This window comes from Neodiprion pinetum, chromosome 7 (genome assembly GCF_021155775.2).
Source record: "Neodiprion pinetum isolate iyNeoPine1 chromosome 7, iyNeoPine1.2, whole genome shotgun sequence".
NCBI lineage: Eukaryota > Metazoa > Arthropoda > Insecta > Hymenoptera > Diprionidae > Neodiprion > Neodiprion pinetum.
The window spans coordinates 17,001,684-17,020,842 of NC_060238.1; the positions used below are offsets into that span (position 1 = coordinate 17,001,684).

The 19,159-nt window shown below is 35.5% G+C and overlaps 1 protein-coding gene across 2 annotated transcripts in view; it reads right to left on the bottom strand.

Annotated features, from left to right (window-relative positions):
• Positions 1–5,337: 5,337 nt before the first annotated feature.
• Positions 5,338–19,159, bottom strand: part of Su(z)12 (Polycomb protein Su(z)12) — a 57,196-nt gene continuing 43,374 nt past the window's right edge. For both annotated transcript variants that reach the window (XM_046634365.2, XM_046634364.2), the window contains one exon: positions 5,338–11,138. In XM_046634365.2, the coding sequence (XP_046490321.1) occupies positions 10,490–11,138 (649 nt within the window). In that variant the 3' untranslated portion in view covers positions 5,338–10,489. The remainder of the gene's footprint in view (positions 11,139–19,159) is intronic.

The window sequence follows — 19,159 nt, forward strand, 5'->3', positions numbered from 1 at the left end:
AGCAGATATAAATTCGGCACATGAAAACCTTCATATCTATAATATTTTTTTTGAAGGAAGATTTTATTGCAAACCTGTGTTATCACTACTGACCCCGCAATGAAATATATAATATTAGGAATCCAAGAGCTTCCTTTGAATCCAGGTGTTAACGACAGATTTCATCACACCATTTCCGCAAGCTCCATTTTTCAGCATTAAAATTGCTCCTGCAATGAAGATACTGGCAGAGATACCACCCGAAAACGACCGCGCTGTGATTGGTCGAGCGCCTGCCCCACCAATCAGCCAATGATTCAGATTTGTGCGCCGACGTATGCTAGCTTGTAAACGCTAGATCAACTTTGTATGAGATAATGCGAGTATCAGTTCATTCTGCTGTTAGTATTCCTGCCGACTGCAGTAAAGTAAAGTCGAATTTTGCAACAATTATAAATTCTGATAGCGATATCCCGCAGTTTGCGGGTAAAAAGAATCGAAAACATTAATTCTATCGAATCCGTGAATCGATCCGTGTCGTCAGGGCAAAATTATCGCCATGTCTGATTGGGATGAATGAAAACTTTATTTTTTTGAATAGTTAACTTCACTATCATTCATCGGCATAGATACACAGGCATATTTTTTGTTTAATAATAAAAGATGGAAATATTTGATGGTATGTTTATCTTCAATGTTTGATTTGAGCTTATGTCGATTCTGTTACCAGTTTAAAATATAAACATGACTCTATTCTGGTTACTAATAAGTGCAGTGTAATCTAGTATAATATTGATTCATTACCCTTGTAACTACATTTTCAATGATTCCAATAGTTACACCCTGTGTAATATCTGTGGATTTTTGTATGAGTAATTCGTGTAACATATAATAGTAACATGAACATCTTTTAACGCACTCCCACGACGGGGGGTTACAGGAGGGTTATTATAAGCGACGAATTTCAAATATGTATAAATTCCCGGCACACGAAAACAATAACAATTTCGAATACAGATGATCAGAGAAATTAATGACATTGTAGTCAGGACGGCTAGGTCGTCTATTGGAGTAAGTCCCCGGCAAAGCATCTCTAGATACCAGGTTCGATTCCTGGTTCCGTCGTTAATTTTTCAACTCACCTGAAAATTTTCGAAATTGCACTCTCTCTAGCAAATTTTTCTCGCTAATAATTGATATGAGTCTTTCATATCGTTCAAATGGACGGCTGCGTCCACCTTAAATTGGCTAAAATAATGTAGTGTACTGAGATACATACATTAACAGTCACATACAGAAGTCTCTAATGTGCACATGTCAACAAGTCACATATACAAGTCTAAAATGTGCCTCTTCGCGACGAATTTCAAATATGAAGGGTTATAACAACAGCAAAAACTTAACAAATAAAATTTATAGCCGTATACGCGAAACTTATTGTACGTATTAATTGAAACATAAGCTTAAAGAATGGCGTCTTCCGCTTAAATTTCACGACTAAACTCCTCTTCCACCCACATAAGTAAGCGCAAAAAGATATTTAAAAAATTAATACCCACCTATTTATTTCCACTTATGAGATACAACGAAGATCGTCTTCCAAGCCTATATCAGTCATGTCGGTGGAAAGGCAGTAGTGTTGACGGATAGGTAGATGAAGTTAGATGTTGACGTTGTAATAATAGTTATATTAACCAAATTGTTATAATTCTATGACACACTATATTTTTCATTCTTCTTTTCCAATAGCAATAATAATATGTTTTCCTTTTTTTTTCTACATTCTGTCACCATACTGTATCCTGTCGCTGTGATGAAATTAAGAAAGCACTTTCGGTTTAAGCTGGACTACATGCCACACGTGTTGTTATTTCGCTTGCGCTCTCGAAGTCAAAAACCCGAGTCAAATACCTGCAATTACATCAGTTGGCAGTCCAGTGGGAGATGGTTAAAGACAATGAAATCTCTTCCACTCGATTGGTAATCCTATAGGAATGGTTCAGGCAATTGCGAAACAATATGTGATAACAAAAAATTCTGGTTCCATGCAAGTAGTCGAAACAAACAAAAGAATAACTTGACTTTTATATCTATCTTCTCTGTAAGGAGTTAGTAGTGGCAACGGATAGGTAGGCGAAGTTATCGGTTCGTAGCTGGTGGAAGTTAGTTTATTCCAACGTGATACGCAGTGTCATCTTTGAAACAGTTGCGAGCCATCTTTTGTTTTGGGACATTGTCTTGCAAGAGTGTAATGTTTCTCTATTCCAACAGATTGATTATTATAGGAAACGTATAGAATAACGAACAGTCAAAGAAGAGGTTCCACTTTATCACTACTACTTTTCCGAGCATGTGTCATGTGAAGCAAGGTGATGTAGCAGATATGGAATATGGCCGTGTATCCTTGTCAACTATGAGGTTCGGAGCAATTAGTAAACTTTGGTCTTCATTCCGTCGTTCAATATCAATTTGAAGCTTCATGTTCGTCTATTCTATAGGTTCGGTAATCTGAAAACATTAAGGGCGATAGTATAAGACATGCAAATTAATAAACGAATGATTCATGAATTTAGTGGAAATGAAAAGGTTGAGGCTGATCTATTCATCTATTGCACATTATGTGAATAAATATAATCTAGTAAGAATCAATGTACGTAACATACCGTCTGATTTGAGGCATCATAACTATTCTTCCGCTCAGTCTGGTTAGCATTGTCTCTCTAAATTGATGACAAACGAACAACCTTCTGCTAGAAATTTCCTAGCTAACCATTTGTACGTGCTAAAGATATGTTTTTTTCATCATCATCAACAACTAATTCTGCAGAACCACTTGATCGTTTTGGAAGTGAAACAATTAGGTTTCATGGGTCTGGACTACCAGCCATGTAAGTGTCATTGAAAAACATTCACGCGTCCCTGATATATGACGACTTGCTTCTACACTGGAAGATGGGGAAATAGTTGGGCTGGGTGAATAATTCTCGACTTGATATACATGTATATTCTTTATGAATGCTAGATCGGAGAAAATTAAACGCATAAACAAATTTGTTTTGTAGGTTTATTGAGTTTTTAAAAAGTATTTACAATTCAAAATGGACAGTGATAATCGTAATAAAATTAATGATAATCATAATGGATAATAGTAACGAAGACCAGATAAGATAACATTGCCTAGGTTCAGAAAAAGTGATACGTCATCTCGTAATAATGGAACACATATTTTACACACATTTCTTCATACTAACTTTCTGAAGCTTACATAAATATACTATTAATGTCTAAACGATTCTGTAGCATCGACATCTTATAGGGAAACTGAAAATAAAAATGAAAAAATGACCAACTTTTTTGCGTTTCGTGGCTGCTTTCGCAGATCTCTTTTTGTGAGGGTTTCTGTAGATATGGCGTCATGTACTTCTTGCTGAACGTCAGACCCGACGGCTGCGTAAGTCGCACTCGTGCTCAGCAATGAGTAAATGACCTTATATTATATGCTCTTTCAGTATCATCTCGGCAAGAATAAAACCAAATGTGGTTCAAATTTCATACAGTACACACATGCTAGATTAAGCTTCATGTTTCTGTTTATGTTAGCGCGTGGGGATCCTTATGTAACATTCAAATACTTTGTCTATAGTTAATGAATCATTCGTTATATTTCAGAGCCTCTATAAGAACTTCATGTCATCAGGAATACATGACATACATAAAATTTGTTACGCATCGAGTGAGGCAATCTTATATGTTATGGTTGCTTTATATTACAATAGTACCTAATCTGCGAACGTTGAAAGAAGTATAAGTCATGGGAGAGCGTTGAATATCAATATTTGTACTAGTATGTTATTAACTTTGATATCCCCGAAGGAGCTTCATCTATGAAACTATAAGCCCTTGTCGTTAAAATTAGGAGTGCTATAAAGAAGAAAATTTTTCTTCATAGCCAGTTACACTCATTGTCAATTATTTGCAAGGTATTTCGAGCAATTTACCAACCTGTAAGCTCGGGCATTTTTTTTATTCACGTTTTTTCACCTAGCGTTTATCCAGGATCATAAAGTAATTGCAATACAAGAGATTTTGTCATACACTCATTATCGAGTGTGGAATTTGAAAATCCTACTATTTCAGTATAAGAACGCATTTTCTAATAGTTTTACCTTGCGATATACATGTATAATTTATTTCACAGGCAAAATTGGATGACACCTCAATTGTTTTGTCTTACTTTTATATATGCACATGGACCAAAAAGATTCAGATTTATCCTGGAACATGATTTTTGAAAATAAAATAGCAGAATAGACATTTCCTTAGCGATACCTCTTTCAATGTATCTTAAAAAAAAAAAACTTTACGAGTTTTGATTTGAAAACAGATAATGGTAAGTCATGATGATGAATGTCTGAATGTTTAATTGATTTCCACGAAAATTTCACAATTACTTACAATTTCATGAATCGTTTGTTTATCGCTGACGTTTTAGTAGATATGTCGCATAACAGGAACACTTAATGTGTTAACTTTTCCATATATTAAATAATATTACCGTCTTGCTAATTGTATTAAGTGAATTTTTTTAAATCACGATAAATGAAGAAAGAAAAAATATTTTTAACCTAACTTGGTCAAAAAAATATTAGTGATACATCCATCGTAACATAAGTTGCCCAAACAAGAGATAAAATGTCATCAACCAATTGAAACAGTAAGGAACTAGTTACGTGCAAAGAGTGAGATTTAAGGTAGTCAAAAATAGTATAACTTAATATTTGAACAGCCACAACATGTTTCAAAATTCATGAGTCTAAGACGGGTGTAGATAAAGATTTGAGAAAATCGATGGATCACACATTCTAACAAATGAAACAGTGGAGAAGAAAAGTCGATGGAATAAAACATGCTCAGAATCAAAACCTAATGGATTGGGCATTGTATGCCTCTTACAGCGTAATGTGTCTTGATTTGTTTTCTTGTTAACGTACATTTTTATTTTATTTGATTTTGGTAACTCACTTTCAAACGGTGGCTTAACCTATAGTGCCTAAAGAATGTACTTAATTGTATTTTATATAAATATGCCATTCCATGATTTATATTGACGAACAACGCTCTATTAATTATACTAATACTCTTAGTTTTGGCAAAGGCACTTTCACTTTATCAATTATTTTCATTATAGCACAAAAACTAAGGGTATTGTTGGAGTAGCGAGGAGTAGCTACCAAGATAGTTCAACATAAATCATTTCATTCAAATCACTCCTTTTTCATAATTGTCTATGTCAACCTTTATATAGTAGATCTGAATTATAATTTATTGGATTATTGATGATTTTTCTGACACACAATATGAACTTTAATAAATTTTATTATAAACGTAGTTGCCGACCATCGGACATGATTAAATTACAGCTGGACATACAGTGTTCACCAACTCAATGACCTATGGGACATTTCTCATTTATTAATTTGCGAATGAATAAGCAGAAAAAAACTCAAGCTAGATGCAAATACGATTAGTTGTCTATGTTTGCCTAGATATATTACTCATACTAATCTGTATTCCAAGTTTTCATAATTCACAATTGCAACTGCAGGAAAACACGCTTATTATAGAAGAATATTTTAAATGCAGTTACAACACCAAAGGATATCAATTGTAATGGCAGAAATTGAAATAAAAAACAATTACGCATTCATATGCCCTGAAGATCATTTTCTTTCTATATTATAGTTTATTATTAGCATCAATTCAATGTTATCATGTTCAGTAATAAACAAACTTTTGGTAATAAATAATAGAATATATCTAGACACCTATATTGATGTATCTATTACTGATTCCAGATAATCATTATATTATGGATATTTCTCAGAACTTTGTTATACGGAGTGAATTTTGCTGATGCTATCATACGGGCATACTTTAATTTGGCGAAGGGTCTGGTCTTTACATTTCATTAATCAGGGTACTTCTAATCACTGCATTCTAGTTTGGTTCCATACTTACCTGTTATCGTCAGTTAAACTACACTTGTATAAGGATTTACGGTGGATGCATTTTAGATCAACTACAGAACTATCCGTGGACTCGGCAGTGACGATTTTATTATATATTATGTGGGTGTAAAACATTTTGTGTTCGTATACCTACTAGTCAGGTCTATGGATAGGTGCAGTTGTATAAAAATTACATATAGAATGCACTAAAAGTATTGGGAGCCCCGCGGATAACTTTTGAATGTGTGCAAACATCAAAATGAAATTTGGAGGTAATGTATGAGACCAAAAAATACACCTTTTGTAAGGGTTCCACCTCAATCCAAAATGCAATGGTTCAATGAATTGGAGGGAGGGAGGGGGGGGGGGGGGGGCAGCGACGTGCAGGACAGTTAAAACCTTAAATGACAACGGGGACTACGGTTCGTTTGAAGATTTTTTTTTTTGTTATCAGTATGCGCTCACCGAATTTCAGCTTGATTAATCCACTCAATCCGCGAATCTAGAAATAGGGAGACGATGCTGAAGGCTTGTAGGATAAAACAAAAGACGGAATTAGGCAATTGAAGTTTGCACCATGGTAAGCCGTTCGTCGATGCAACTACAGATGTAACTCATAATTTCGACGTAACAGTTGTATACGAAACTAACCTGCATAATCGAAAATTGCTTCAATTTTATTTTATGAGCAATAAGCAATTCGTATCCTAAACACTTCCTCACCCAGACGCTTCAAGATTGTCGCAAGCACAGTTGCACTAACGTAAGCATTTGTAGGTCCTTTGAATACAGTGCATAAAGATATCATCAATGATGGCTGCTTGGTGTCGCAGTGTACTGTACGTGTGAGTTTCTCCCCTTTCGTCTTCCGTTTCACTTTGAGTGCTTATCTTAGCAGCTCGTGATCCGTCGGCCTATTCATAAGGCCATGAGTCAATCGAAAATGATGCTCGAACAAAACTAAAATTCTGGAAATATCCAGAATTACCCTCTCCCGCTATCGCCATTCGTGCTCAATGTATTGTGCGTATTCGAAATAGTGGCTACGTAACAACGTTATTGAGCCCCCCTCACCTCCTGTCCTCGCTAGTGAGTCATTAAATTTTGGATGAATTGGTACTATCAAATGCCATCTCAGTTTTCAAAGCCTTCTTGAAGATTAGCCGAAATAGTGATAGTTTCACGGAAATATATAGAATTCTGAGTTTTCTGCACCTTGCTACTTCAAGCCTGCTCAGGTAAAGCAACAGGTTTGCTGTTGTTCAAATTATTGACAAACAATATTTCATCGGACCAACTCATTCAAAATGCAGTGGCTCACTGTGGATCGAGAGAGGAGGTAGAACCACGGTCTTTCATACAAGTCTTGCAACGTGGTCTAATTCCAGTGCTGAGGAGTGATACCCTTAGTGTCCGAGGTTTTCATTAACACTAACGCTACTGTGCGTCACTGCTGGTAGATGGAAAGGATGGAGTACAGTGGACAGTGAGGTGGTGCGTTTTCATTTTAACACATTTGCCTTAATTAATTATATTCGGTCATGAAAAACATATAGTTGTATTTACTGTATCCATAAATTAAATATAGCTTGCAAAAGACGAAATAGATATGCGTAATGAGGTTAGAGCGTATAACGCATACGCTGGGTACGATAGAAAAAGAGACAAAATGCTGCTTCTATCCCTGTTGCACATGGTACTTGTGGCGCCCTTTGCGGTCGTAGATGGATTTCAAAACCTTAATCGTTAAGCGAACACCCCCTCACCACCGGTATTGTAAGACCTGTATGTAAGAACGTCGGCAGAACTTAAGTTTGTTATTTGGCCACCATTTTGAATATGCTTAATACATCCAGCTGAAATTACGGCAGCAGAAATTGGTTCGGCTGCAATTTTGGATTGGTGAGATTTTTTTCTTCCATCAAATTTTATTTAGATATTTACACATTTTCAAAAGTTATTCAAGGGTCCCATCACTTTTAGCGCAAACTTGTATATTACTACTTTTTGGCAAAATATTAGTAATTCTTGTAATTTGGTTTAAGAAATTAAAGTTATATTTATCACTGATTCTTGTTACATGCCTAATTTTGAAATATCTAAGACTACGCGTTGTCGGGGCTAGATAAATCCAACGATTTGTTACTTCATCATAATCTGTATAAAAAATGAATTCTTGCTAAACATCTGTAGGACATTCATTATTTATTTCTAATATTAGTTCAACTTTCAACTAACAAGATCCTATAGCAATACACTAAAGGATATTGCCAAACTATATCTTCCTCCATGTGCAAGGCATAATCTATTCTGAGTTATAACGTTATACTTGGTACTTACTTATGGTAATCAACATATCAGAAAGTGTAAATTATTTGATGACACGAATACCATTCTATATAAACAGACTGATATCACCAGTAAATATCACCGAAATTATTCAGCCATGATTTTCAGAATAAAAGAATCAGTAACAGACTTATAGAGGGCTTATAGACAAGGAAAGTGATCTATGGGTCAACATAAGGGAAGGTTGCCTATAACAATTTTTTGTAATAAATTGATTTCATTTTGTTTTTCTTCATCAAGTAAAGGTTCTCTAGATATTATTTGATACCTTGTGACAATACAATTAATTGTTCGAATTCGTTGAATAACTGTAAACATAATTCTTTAACAATTTTTGTAGATTTTGCAAGTGAGGTTTCTTACAAGTTTCTAAATCACACTTGAAATTTAATTTTAAGTCTGCTGTGTTTGAAGTTTTTATATTGATCGGATACAGGATGACAAAACTAGAATAAGCTGCACGTAATCAAAATATATAAGTACGAAGTACATTATAAAGATAACTGAACACTTTCCGCTGAATTCTGTACCTGACTTATGAGACCGTTTGGAACACATTGGACAAAAAATTTTATCCTTTACACTATGATTATGATTCAAGAAGCTAGACATAAGTAAGAAATTAATTATATTATATTTTCAGGGATAAAAAAACTGATTTAAAGATCATAAGTAAAGAAGTACATTATATATTTTCGTAAGAAAGAAATAGATACTCAATTATATTTTTTACATAGCGAAGATCCGGTTTCGGCAACCTTCCTCTGTCCCGTGGGTTGTCACAATTTTTATATTATAAAATGAATTGACTTCTTTGTGTTTCAGTACAAAAATTTCAAGCTTTCAGATACACATTGTACTTCTTGGATAGTTTATAAAAAAAAATTAAATGTTAGAAGTAAAATTATTACAATTTCAAATTGAAGTTTCAAATCAAATGATTTACTTTTCAGATATATTATGCAAAACGTCGACTACCCAAATTGATTTTGGTATACTATATGAACCATAATATTCTGAAATGGCGACTGTACATTGTTAAGTTGTACCATAAAGCTGTGTACCTGTGAAATATGGGCTAAACTTCCATATATCATTTCTTATCAGCATGTTTAAAATGTGTACTAGATATCTCTTTTTATTAATTCTGTCTTAAATCGATCACACAAACAGTAGGTCAAACAAAGGCGTAAACATGAGATCGTAATTCAATTATACTTTTATAAATAAAGAATCGTGATTCATAGGCCATGATATGAGCCACTCACGGTACCAGTATAAATTAGACATTAAAAAAATATTTTACCATTAAAAAGTACAATGCGTAGTTAAAGAAACGAGTAACAGAAAATTACCCTCAATTTTCTAATATTTCTCGCCTTTTCGGTTTTTGAGAGATCGACATTGATCTTAAATGCTCAGACCTCACAGAAATATAAAGTTATGTACCGTAACAAACAATATTGGGTTTTTTGTGTGAATGCAGAATAGAGTTCAATTATTTAGATAAGTTCACAATATTTCCACATGCCAATTTCTGCTGGGAGGGTATTCTTGGGAAATACGCTTTCATGACATAGTGTTTAATATAAGAATCGTACTGTTCCAATTCCTAAATACACCTCCTGAGGAGGATTCTGAATGATCCAAGACCACCTGTATCGTCTGTTCCGTAGGTTAAATAGGTGGCAGCAGGCAACACCAGCAGCCTTGAATTGGTCACAATCTACCACGGGAGGTCTACCTGTGACAGATATTCGGTTTTGACTGTGAAAGTGCCTTCATTTACGAAAGAATGATATTTGGCAGCTTTTGGGTTTAATTTTGATTAGAAATATTTTGAAATTTCGAAGAACTAAACAACAAATTATAATACGGCAGCCGTAATTTTGTTTTCACACCATCATCTGAGGTATGTGACGTAAGGGCGGAAAATAAAGCATGTTAACCATAAAATCTTTAAGGAAAATGTATATCTTTTGATTTGACCCTACCAGTTGAAAAAGTTGAGCATTGGATTTTAACACATTATTCTGGAATAAGTTCGCGCTGATATTGTACGTAATAGTTTGCTGGATTTTTTGGCGAGTGACGATGAACAGTGTATTTGCTTCAAACAGTACTGTGTGTATATATATAATATATATACATAATTAATATATATCTGTACTAGCGTGCTTACTGGCATTATTATGTACGGTAACAGTTATTTTGCTAGTTTGTGGGTTTGGGGGTGACCCAAGAGGCAGTGTTGTCTTTCTTCGGGCATTTAAATTGGAAACTTCGTTGTTGAAGTTAGTCTTTGCACTTGATCCGCTTGGTTTGGTGGCTTCTAAGCTTGACACATATACACCAGTGGTTACCCAACGTTCAACTTGAGCTTCGTGAGATTTTTGTAAAATCTTCTTCACGTCACTGTTTTCACCACCTTCTTTCATTATTTCTTGCAACTTTTGAATAGTTTGGTACAAAATCACTGGACTGACTAGACCAAAATCAAACAAACTACACATGTGCAGCACGAAATTCCGATATAAATTCTTCATTAACAGCTCTTTACCCTTGGTCTCTAGAAACATTTGGCATGCTAAAGGTATTTGGCAGTCTCCGACATAGCCATATTTCATTACATGCAAATTCCACATCTTCATTAACTCCTTTTCTCCTTCATTAACGTCTGTGAAGTCGTCTATCATCATCATTGTCTTTGTCTGCAACCATTTTGGATCATTTTCACCTTCCGAATCTACATCCATTTCTTTGGGATAAATGGGAAGACATGTCACTGTATGATGATATAGCCTAGGAACAAACAAAATTAGTCAAGTTTACATCATTTATAATTCAATGCAACAAATAGAGCTGGTAGATATTGAAATACTCAGGACAAACCCGCTATACTGTCATAATCTCAGGAAACTGTACACTCAAGTGTGCATGTGTCAAGTTTTTTGTCTGTTTAGACAGACTGGTCAACTCTGCTTAGTTGGGCCCCAGCGCGAAAATGTCAATACACAAAAGGGTTTCGAGGTTATGTTGACTTGTATATGGACCCGTTACATTTTTGGCTATCTGAAATTCCCAGCGCAACATAACTTCGAGACCCATGCGAATTTCAACAGCTAGCGTCTGGCCGCAACTGAGTTCGTCAATCTGACAAGCAACGAAAAATTCTGCGCGAATAATTACTTTAATCTACCAATGGAAACACATGATTTGACGCATGGGCTTACAGATCATTAGTTCCCTGAGTCTGTCACGGTATGTATATTACATACACGTATTGATTGTGATCTCACGTAAGATTTATGTCTACATCAGTACATTGCATATGTTCACATGCAATCATATGTATCGGTATTTAATTATTTACATTTCAAAATTCTATGTTTTCTTATTTTACATTTTGGCCTGCACTATAGAGTAAATATTGTTAAAGACAGCCAGTTAAATTGGGTTTTTTGGAAGTGGGCAAAGGACGAGGCCTAGAGGTTCAGTTCAGAAATTTCATACCGTTACTGACTCATATAACATTGTAGTTCCACAAAAGAGTCGGTAAATACCGGGCACTGTCATTACCTCCACGCTTGTACGTTCCTACAAAAGACGGTGCATAGCTAGCTATCTTTAATAATTTTCTGTCAATGCCGACACTCATATGTATGTGAGAAAGTTAGTAACAAATTGTCACTGTAAAGAATTACGTAAGAATCTTGAACACATTAGGAGTATATTTTGGATTACTTAAGCATTAAGCATAAATACTGTTGTTTTGCAGCGTGGCTTAATGTTTTTTCTAGCGTTTTTGACTCTCGCCTGCGGTTCTTGTTACATTCATTGAACACAATGGCGGTGGATACTAGGGCTGTGCGACTAATCGATTAATCATTCTTTTTAAATAATTATCTTTTCGATTTATTAATTTATCGCTTGATTAAAATAACAATTGGCCAGTGTCTACGATTAATCGAGTAATCGCACAGTCCTGGTAGGTGCAGGAGTTAATTAAGGTCAACTATATTTAAATATACTTGGCGTACATGTTTGATTATGTTGGTATGATTATGGTATGATTATGTCGACCAGTGATAATACCATAATGTAAAAGTATACTTCCATATTATGACAGGATGAAGTCAGCTACACACGCTTATTATCATTGATTGACATAATTATAGCGACATGATCATAGAGTGTAAACCACTGAACTCCATATAGACTGGATGCGCGCGATGGGAGTGGGGGCTGGCGAGAGAGATGGTAGTGTTTCGTACCGTCCACACTTGTTGCACGCATAATTACATTTCGAGCTGTAAACATCAGTCCGGTGCTTCGACAAGTCTCGAGAGCGAAACAAATGTGGGGATTATCAGTGCGTTATATCTATGTATAAGTCCTTATAATACTAATAAAAGGAAAGAAAAGTGTATAATAGACATAAGACAATATAATTTGAAATTGTTTTATTCAGTTTTCGGATATGTTGCTGTCCAGTTATCTTTATTCAAATGTAAATGGGCGGCTCAGTAATTAATTCACGTTTAAGTGATATCACTATTTCATCCAAACAAAATTATTAAAAATAAACCCAGGTTCAACTGTCAGCGTCAGTTTACGCTGCGCTTGAAACACTCAAACACCCCAACCGCCAGACACCAGTTTTTTGCTCTGACGGTTAATGTTTTTATGCGACATGATCACCACGTATTAGGCAAGTGCAGACAGTATGAAACACAACTATCTCTCTCTCACCGCTGACGCTGCACTGAACATAGGCCCTCGCGCGTTCCAGTCTATACAGAGTTCAGTGGTGTCGACCAGGCAATAGAAATCATCAACTAAAGATGTATTGTAGGCGCTAGATAAATGATCATTCAGTAAATAGCCATGCGAATGAGTACCCCTCCACACGCACGGTCACACACGCACATCCCCTACCTTAGCGCGCCCTTCTTCCACTGCGCTACATTTTCACCCCCCACCGCGCTCGGCTCTCGTTTGCGACGCCATCAGTGGGAGCGATTCGAAACTAGCCATTGCGGAGAATTTTTCTCTCCTTGGACCCCGCGGCAGGGCCATATATCTAGCGTCCACTGTATAGACTGCTAACCATATAGGGCTTTTCGTAAGAAAAAATGGGTGAAACAAAGTCATTGTTTAGCTGTGCCGTTTATTTTCTACTGACACGCGCAACGCTAGTCGATAAGAAGTCGATATGTAGAGGGGACAAAAACCGATGTTACCATAGACATAAAGCATGGACTGCTCATGTTCCATACAGAATGATCTAACGCGCATGCGCTAGAATTCAAGAGCAAAAGCAGTTGTTCTGTCAGGTTGACCAACGTTATAAGTTCAGATGACAGGCGCCAAGATATACGTAACCCATCCTTAACAACACAACTGCTTGTGCTCTAGAATTTTAGCGCATGCGCGTTAGACCATTCAACCGCCAGTTACTCACGTAGGTAAACGAAAGATTGCGTTTTACCTCTTTTTGCATTGGGACACATTTTCTGCCTAGTGGGCTGTCTATACTCACTATGTGCTCATTGTCTATGGATTTTACCATCACTCGAAGTGGAGACTAGAGCACAGGGAGGCGATCAGGCAGCTGTTCCGTGAAGATAAAAACTGATAGAAAAGTTAGTAAACTTTTCAACCATCAAATAGTGCTGCGAACACGGTGATACTGTGTATTGCCGGACTTTAAATTGATGATCGATTTTTTTTGTTCGTTCTCAATCAGCATCTCGACCATAAATATAGAGCACGAACTGTGCATTCGGACTGAAAGTCACTCGATTCATAACAAGACAGAGAAACGTATGCAGTCCATATTTGTTTATTTCTAATCAGAAACGCAACTGTCATATTAAGTGCCCCTGGTGTGAAATTCTCTATCGAAAGCTGATTTAAAAAAAAGACATTGAGTTTTCAATACTGAAAATATATTTTTCTTATTACGTGTACCTTATCAAAGAGCAGTTTCATTCCTTTGTTCATAATATCAGTTAATTATTAATGTTGAGGTGCTTAAATACAAGAACATGACCTCAAATTGTGACATGTTATCTACTTATGATACGTTCTTCGAGGTTTTTCATCTCCTCGCAGTTATAAATTCTTGTATAAAATTTATGAATTTTGGCGAAATATGTTGTATTGATTCTTAAATAATCATCGTCGTATACGGTCGTACACACTGAAATGAGTGGTCATATCGAACTACAATTTACATTAATACGGGCAGCCGTGGGTTCACTTGACGGTGATACATGACTGAACCATCGATCAATAATCAATCAAATGCTTAGAAAGATATGGACATTGGCCGCGTGTGTTTCTTTCTCTCAAATAAATAGTATATTGTGTAAAGAGGAAGCAAACTCGGTCTTTTCGGGCCGAGCGTAAGTTTGCAATATGAGTCGCGGGTAAGCACGCATACGAGCCGAAGGCGAGTACCTAATGCTTGCGCGAGCCGCAGACGAATGAGACTCCTAGGACTTAAAAGTGGTCTTTTCAGTAGGAGTGCGCGGTATTGGAAATTAGGTTACGATTTTCGGTATGGGTTTCGTATTCGATAGTTTCGGTTAACCGCAATATCGAAATTTCAGTAGACTTTAATCTACAAATATCGTCGGAAAAAGGCTAAGAAAAATCTGAATTGAACTGTACTAAGTATCGATAATCTATTATTTAGACTATCAGAAATTTCGGTACTTCGGTATTCACTGAAATTTCGACGTCTTAGTATCGGTATTGACGGAAGGTTCCCATACCTATACATTTCGAAGAAGAAGATACCGATAAAAATTCGGTACATCAAAATACCGCGCAACCCTACTTTCCAGTACTCCGCGTATGCGCAGATTAACTCGACCGTCATAGACAGGCGCTTGTGTACGAAAGACCATTGAACTATAATGCAACTGGAACGCTTACTACGATGGTGGGGGTTCAGATAAGAGATAGCTAGGAGGTGAAGTGCTGTCTCTTTCTACTAGCGACTGCGCATGCGTAGGACAGCCTAAGCAAGAATATAATTTTACTGATGAAAAAAATAAATAAATAAAAAAAAAAAAAATAAAAAAAAAACGCGTGTGGTAGATGTGTGTAAGCTTTTTAAAAGACTGTACCGGTGCGAGAGAGACAGCACTTTATCTCCAACATGATGTAAGGAAATAAGGTGTGTCAGAACTGAAGACTGATTTTCGCTCAGTCTGCGCATGTCCAAGATGACGTCACAGAAATGTAACATGGCGCCGATGGATGTATCCATGACGTAAGGAGATAAGGTGTGTCATAACTGAAGACCGACTTGCGCTCAGTCTGCACATGTCCAAGATGACGTCACAGAAATCACGTAAACAGGTTACTTGAGGTTATTTATTTATTTCCATATATTCGGTTTGCTGAAAATTGCCAGTTTGTGCAGTCAAAAGTTGTAAAAATGATAATGTAAACACTAAAGGACAAAATATCGAGCCTACATGACGTCACCTTGGATATGTTTTCTGATTGGTTCAACTAAAGTGTATGCGCATTGTTTCACCTTATTTCCTTACATCATGACCTCCAAGCTATCTCTCTCAGCTAAAAGCCAGTCGTATACCAAGTAATGTACCAAGCCATGCAGTGAACGTTCCAGTTGTACTATAGTTCAGTACGTAAAACATACATGGAAAAACGCATCAAACATGCTCTCGTTATAGAAATATCATTCCATACTTCAATATATGAATTAAGGAAAGAAAGAACTTTAATCAACGTCTCGCATTAAGCGAATGAAAAATAATCTGTAATTGAATTTTTCAAATTCAAAAATGAAGAATAATTTTTAATTGATTTTATCCAACGAGCGGCTGTAGAACTCAAGGGTCAAACTAGACCTACGCCCAACTAGGATGTTGATTCGGTCTCTTTTAGTTCGGACTCCTCGTTTACGCGTGATTACACGTCACAAGATACTCCCTATGCAGGGAATGAACGGATAGATAAAAAATTCGTATTAAGAGGGAGCACTAATTTAAATGTATCAATGATTGATTATTTGTAACCTATCCAAAAATACCATATTATGTCGATGAAAAAAAATTTGTAACTTGGCACACTCTTTCAGCAGATTATGAGGTATGAAATGCAATTTTCAGATTTTTTTAGCTGTGATCAAAAAACTTGAAGTACTGAAAACATTTAACTTCATTATCTTTGTAATGTTTGTAAGTATAAAAATCACAAGTTCGAAAAATCTGCAAAATTAGTATTTCATACCTCATAATAGACCCAAAATGTGTACCAATTTACAACTTTTGTTCATCGATATTATGTGTATAAGAAATATTTGAGTACTGGCACCGGAAAATAGACGCGTTTCCCATTTAAAATATCAATTGCTCGGTGGTACCTTAAAATTATCAAAGCACCTTTAAACTTGACACACATTTTTTTAACACACCTTGATAATGTTTTCAGGGTGAGAATGAAAAATTTTTGCCAAAGCCACTCAAACGCGCTCATTTCAGTAGAACCGCAGAGCAATTGGAATTAATAACTGCTTATTATAAGTATTTTAGTTGGAAAATACGTATCTTTCGGGGACAGGTTCGACAAGTAAATTACATATAAAGTATAAACCGCTCAGAAAATGTAAATGACAGCGGCCCTACTAAGAGCTGTCGAAATGGATTTGTAGGCGACGCGTGGAGGGGCTAACGAAACGAGTGGGATTATCTTCCACTAATTATTCCTAAACTTATTTGAACAAATTTTCCAGAAATTTTTAATTTACAATTTGAAAAATTAAAATATTTTCTAGACTGAAACTTGGACAATCATTGTCAGTTGAGTTATCGAGAACTACAGACTTGAAAAAAAATAAAAAAAGAAAAAATTTTCAACTGGTGATTTTGTTTTTTAACACAATAAAAATAATCAATCACGTCTCTTATTTCATTTACACGAGTGTTTTGTTGAAAAAAAATTGCCTTTGTGCCGATCAGACCATTCATCTATTTATTCAATAATTTTCAAAAAAATCTGAAAAATTGTTGTTAATTAAAAATGAAAAAGTAGACTAATATTCTTTCTTGATATATTGCCCTAGACCCCATAATTTTCAAATGAAGCCCCTCCTGCACTTTCCAGAGTCCTAACCAAAAATTGTAAAAAAAAATTTCAAAAACAATTCTGGAAAAACTCTAATTACTCCCATGTGAACTTATGCAACGTTTTACCCTCTTGACATTTCGTTCGAAACCCCATAGTTATTGTATTACGCCTTTTTTTCTAAAACATGTCTTTTTTAGTTAAAAATTTAATACTGGGGCGAAACAAAATCGTAAAATATTTGCTAAAAATTGAAAATGTAGGTTTTGATATCCTTTTCAACTTGACCATAGAAAAAACCAAGGAAAAAGTGTTTCCTAAATTGGATGGTTAATTTCACGGGCCCACAAAAACAAAAAAGTGGTCTGTACATTTGAACAGATCCACCTACTTTTATGTATTTTGATGCGCTGAATCCGAACCTGAGGTCAGTTTGGTCCGTACACCCTTAAAATTTTGAGAAAAGTGCAAAAAACCGTAAAAAATGGGAAAAACTGCAGTTTTGGTGATAAAAAAAATTTCTAAATTTAAATCATATAAGATTTATATGTGATTCGATCTGCTGAGTATAAATCTGAAGTTTATTTTGTCTGCAAGCCCTTAAAAATATAAATAAATTGCAAAAAATCTCTAAAAATTGCTGTAAATTGTATTTACAGTAATGAAAAAATTGATTAAACATGATTAAATTTATTTTTCACATATTTTGATGCACTAAATTCAAATAAAAAATCTGTTAATGTGAATCAGTTAAAAATTTACCAAAAATCGTTCAAATAAGCAGAGAAAGATAAGGTAAGGAGCGAGCTTTATCGATATCAAGGGAAGTGGAATGTCAACATGATGGCAGAATTTTGCTGGACGCTGACGAGAGAAGTGACGAAGGACAATAAAAAACGAAAGAGAAACCCGTTTCGTAGGTCATTTGAAGACAGAAGAGTTCGACACAAACGAAGAACAGCTTGAAATCAATAAAGCTCGTTCCTTACCTTATCTTTCTATGCTTTTTTGATCGATTTTTGGTAAATTTCTGACTGATTCACATTAACGGATTTTTTATTTGGATTTAGTGCATCACAATACGTGAGAAATAAATTTAATCATGTTTAATCAATTTTTTTATTACTGTAAATACAATTTATAGCAATTTTAACGGATTTTTTGCAATTTATTTATATTGTTAAGGGCCTACAGGCAAAATAAACTTCAGATTTATACTTAGCGGATTAAATCAAATGTAAAACTTATATGATTTATATTTAGACATTTTTTTTATCACCAAAACTGCAGTTTTTTCCATTTTTTACGGTTTTTTGCACTTTTCTCAAAATTTTGAGGGTGTACGGACCAAACGGACCTCATATTCAGATTCAGCGCGTCAGAATACATAAAGACAGGTGGATCTGTTCAAATGTACAGACCACTTCGACGGTGGCGTAGAATAATCGGCTATCTCCTCCAAAACCACGGAAAATAAAAGTACGAGTAGTATTCCGACAGTTCTCGAGTTCTCCAGGTGAGTGACGAAGAGTTCTGCGATTCAAAACTATTCCGACTGATTATTTATAACAAAACAGCCTGCCGATGTGGGATGCTGGCCTCCAAAACCACGAAAAATAAAAGTACGAGTAGTATTCCGACAGTTCTCGAGTTTTCCAGATGGGTGGCAAAGAATTCCGCCCTTGAAAATTGTCCCGACCAGTTGTTTATAATTG